The 4,186-nt window shown below is 53.1% G+C and overlaps 1 protein-coding gene across 1 annotated transcript; it reads right to left on the bottom strand.

Moving 5' to 3' along the window:
* Positions 1–940: 940 nt before the first annotated feature.
* On the bottom strand, positions 941–3,411 carry STK11 (serine/threonine kinase 11; the record flags this gene model as incomplete). The annotated part of the gene is made up of 4 exons (XM_009874082.1): positions 3,326–3,411; positions 2,139–2,271; positions 1,542–1,678; positions 941–1,068 (listed from the first exon to the last, which is right to left on the bottom strand). Coding segments are annotated over exons 1-4 (484 nt in total), but the record flags the coding sequence as incomplete, so codon positions are not given.
* Positions 3,412–4,186: the final 775 nt, after the last annotated feature.

Below are 4,186 nucleotides of genomic sequence, written 5' to 3'. Positions count from 1 at the left end.
AGCGCCCTGCACCGACCTCCTCACCCCGCACAGCACAGCAGGAAAACCAACTCGAAACAAGGCAGCACCGTTTCAGGTCTGAGGTCCGATCTGTCACAAACTGCTGGAGACGAAGAAGGAGAGAACACGCCCGTGCCGAGGGCCGGCAGCGCCGCCACAGCAGCTGCTTCGCTGCTCTGGTCGGGGTCACGTCCCCTCTGCTGCCAAAGCGGCATCGCCCTGCTGGCTGCCACGCACGGCGTAACCGCTGCCCGCAATGCTTGGCTTTCAAAAGCAGAGACTGTTCAGCCCTAAACCTCAGTGATGGGAACAAAAAAAAGTACAAAAATTACTGCACGCAAAAAAAAGCCACAGCCCTCTCCTCCTACCCAGAGCGCGCTGCTCCTGTCTAACCACAGCCCTGCTGCAAAAGTGGGCTCCAGTCATTTCGCTCCAACACCATCACAACTCTGAGTTCGGAGGGAAGGAGACAACAGCAGGGACCGAAGCAAGTCAGTTCAGAGCAGAGGCTGACGAGGAAGGGCAGCAGAGCCCGAGGACTCGGCCCCGCACAGCAGAGAAAGTTTGGGCAAGGGACTGAACTGAGCGTTCTCACCTGCAGAACCTGCACCGGTGTTACAGCGCCATCCCCAATTTAACCTCATGGGCTGTGTCTTTAGATCTAAACACTTCTCAGAGTGTAACACAAGGACCAGCTCTGCGAAGAGCAGTGACTGCCACCCATGCAGGGTTCAGTGTATCTCAGGGAAATAGCGGTGTTAAAGATCTTTCCGGGTCCTGTAAGGTTGACAAGTGAAATGTCCCCTTCCAACAGGACCCTGGGATGAAGCTCTCCCCAGTCCAACAGGACCCTGGGAGGAAGCTCTCCCCAGTGCTGCGCAAGCTGAGCAGTTGTGGCATCGGTAAACTCTACCCTTTCAGAGTCAGTTGGGACACTCACCTCTCAGTAAGTCCGAGAGCGGAGGACCGCAATCCTCTGGAATTGTGTAGTCACCTTTCCCGATGTTTTCAAATAATTTATAGATATTATCCCCTTCAAAGGGGTATAGACCCGTTGTGATGTTGTATCTGTAAAGGCAGAAGAAGCTGTATCAGAAAACGCACACAGAACAGGTGCTCAGCTCTTACGTGACTACGCGAACCAAGAGGAGCCAAGAGGAAACGAAAATATGAGTATTTGGCAGTATTTGGAATGCCTCTTTAAACTCAGCCTTCCTTCATCACAGCCTCTCCACGAGTCAAAACCACCGAGACATCCCCCTGACAGGCTGGGATGGAAGAAACTTAAAAATAAATACTAAAGAAATTTGTGGTTTCTATTATTACAGTAGTTGTGCGTCTCAGATGCGGAGAATCGGCTGGCAGTTACCCAGCGAGAGCAGCGACGACTTTCTTCAGAATCCCAAGTACGTCAGGGAACAGAAACCCACCCCACGATGGGACCAACGCTCCCCCCTCCTCGCTCCCCCAACGAGCGGCGGCAGCAGAGAGCACAGGCCGAGCTGCTGGGGAGCTTGTGCTGCCGCTGCGGGGGCACTTACAGCGTGACCCCTGCGGACCAGATGTCTACTTTAAAGCCTGAAAAGGTGTCAAGGCCGTTGGCAATTTCTGGTGGCTGGAATGCTGGCGACCCTTGGCTCGTTCTGCACGTGTCGTCCTCGGCAAACGGATGCAACGCCTGCGGCAGGAGAGACCCGTTAGCTGCAAATCTCCAAGGCAAACACATCGGAACTGTCAGAGAAGCTTCACAAAAGGGCAAAACTCTGCTGTTGAGCATCTACTGACACAGCACGAGAACTGGCCACTACAGCAGCTACATGCCAGCAGCACCAGTTCCTGCACCTCTCCTGCCCAGCAGGAGGGCAAGGCTCGGCAGCTCATCGCCACGTCGCCACCCGTGCCGGCTCGCCCAAGACTGATGGCTTCCTCTAGACGCTTCCCGAGTGGGAGTTTTGTGCTGTCATCAATAACGAGTTTTGCCAATCGCAATAAATACTCAGAGTCACTCTGGAGCGCTCTGCAGGTTTCACAGAACAAGGGCCTAAATGCGCAATAAATCAGTTGGCACCACGAAAGGCAATCTAAATCTGGAACGCCGCGCTTCCCACGTTCTTGACTTTGCTGCACTTCTCACCCACCTCTGCTACGCCCAAATCGGATATTTTCAGTGTCCCGTTGGTTGTTAGCAGGAGGTTCCCCGGTTTGATATCCTTGTGGACAATCCCTTGGCTGTGCAAGTATTCTAAGCCATCTATAAGCTGACAAAAGTACCTGCAGAAAGAGTCAGAGGGGAAAAAGAAGTCAAGCACTTCATCCATAGACTGAAACTACATGAACCGCTGGTAACACACAGAGCAAAGGGTGCTGTTACTGGAAACAAGTTGGAAATACATGAACCTTTGACGAGGAACTTGAGCCTGAGCTGTGACATATAAGGGAACAGCACTGCATCTGCTGACAAAGCCACAAGTTACCCGCCAGAGCTCTGCAGCACGTGCTCCGGGCCGCTCCTCCCAATCCTGCGTCGCTCCTCAGTGCCCAGCACGGTGCTGGCTCAGAGCTGGGCGTTAATTCTGACACCTGCTTTAGTCTAGGCTAAGGCATCAAACGCTGACGGCCTGGCGATGACTGTGCACCAAGTTTTTTATCTCATAATACCCAGAAGTAATACTTGACTTCATGTGCCTGTACCTCCCTTAGGCTACCTGTGATCTCAGAGCCCTTTTTTAAACAAAAGGGAAACACGATCATAAATTACACCGTTACCACAGGTTTGCCACCCTGCACTGATCCGATATACACGACAGTCTTCTTGCTTCTCTTTCCAGAATTCTAAGGTTCCTTTACTTGCAGAGTGAAAGAGGCTTCAGCTGATCCTGCCTACTAACCAAACAAGCCAACAGATCAGGCTGGCTATTGCCAATCCTTAATCCATCCAAAGACCTTTAATCCCTTTTCGGACACCGAATGCTTGCCTTCATTTAGGCAGGGCAAGTCCTTACGGATCCCTCCGCTGAGCAGCAGAGCTGTAGGAAAGGAGCCAGGAAGGGCTGTCATGTACCTCGTGAAGTAAAAAAAAAAGTAACAGAGAATTCAATAGAAAGGTGATTTTAATTCCCAGAACCTGAGGGCTATCCCTGCCACCGCTCACTAGTTTTTCATGTTTTCCACGGATGTTGAAGATGCAGTTACAGTTATTACACCAAGCCAGCTCTACTTTAAAGTGCAGCCAGCAGGCTCAGCAACAGAGCAGAACACGCTCTCCAATTTGAGAGAGCGCAGCGGCAAGGGGCTAACGCAGCCCGAGGAACAAAACCGCACTTACCCGTGAGCCTGAAAAACTGGAAACCTCTTCTCGGGGACGCTGTCCAGCATCTCCTGCATCCCGCACACGCAGTACTCCATCACCATATACGTGAAGGCAGAGTTAAGGACACTTCGAGGTCAAACATTTCTCGGGCCAAGGCTGTGCGAGGACGGCAGCCTCACCCCAGCGCACCCCGAGAGCTGCTGCCCTGGCACCCAGCACCCCTGGGGGAGAGGGAGAGCCCAGCCTCACACCCCGTTCCCCCCCCTCCGGCTGTCTGACCGGGAGGCAAAGCACCAGCGAGACGGTTCTGCTTAACGACCAGCTGCAGCTCCAGGGTCAGACCTGGAACGGGACGCGAACTCCACAGAAATCAAGCTGGAGATCTCCCAGGAATGACAGAAATAGGGTGATAACAAAAAGTTGGGAAACCCCTGGTGGAGGAGCTGCAGGCTCTGGCGTGTTCCCCCAACAGCCCGGCTGCTCCGTGGCTGACGGGACAGCGAGTTCCTGTCACCTTCCCCAGTTTGTCATTCTTCCTTTCCCATTTCGAAATGATACGGCTGCACGTGCCGTTTCACAGCTGCTGCTTACCCTTTTGAGGGTTTCAGGCAGGAGAAAGGATCCATAGAGAGCCTGGAAGCTTTTTTGGAACTGCACGGATAAAAAAAGTTACGACAGAACGCCAAGGACTGGTGGCACTTTCCAGCACTTGTTCCCTCACATCAAATTCTCGTTTTCATCTCCTTAAGCTTTAACGCTGAGGCCAAACAATGGGAACGACAAGTGCCCAACGCTGTGACGGCCTCGGCCTGCCCCCTTCCCGGGCTTTAAGGCCGGGTTGTGCCGAGGGGCTGCGAGAAACAGAGCCCGAGACAT

This window comes from Apaloderma vittatum, unplaced genomic scaffold, assembly GCF_000703405.1.
Source record: "Apaloderma vittatum isolate BGI_N311 unplaced genomic scaffold, ASM70340v1 scaffold33317, whole genome shotgun sequence".
Taxonomy (NCBI): Eukaryota; Metazoa; Chordata; class Aves; order Trogoniformes; family Trogonidae; genus Apaloderma; species Apaloderma vittatum.
Note: the sequence above shows the minus strand (reverse complement) of the source record. Positions and strands in the feature narration are given on the sequence as shown.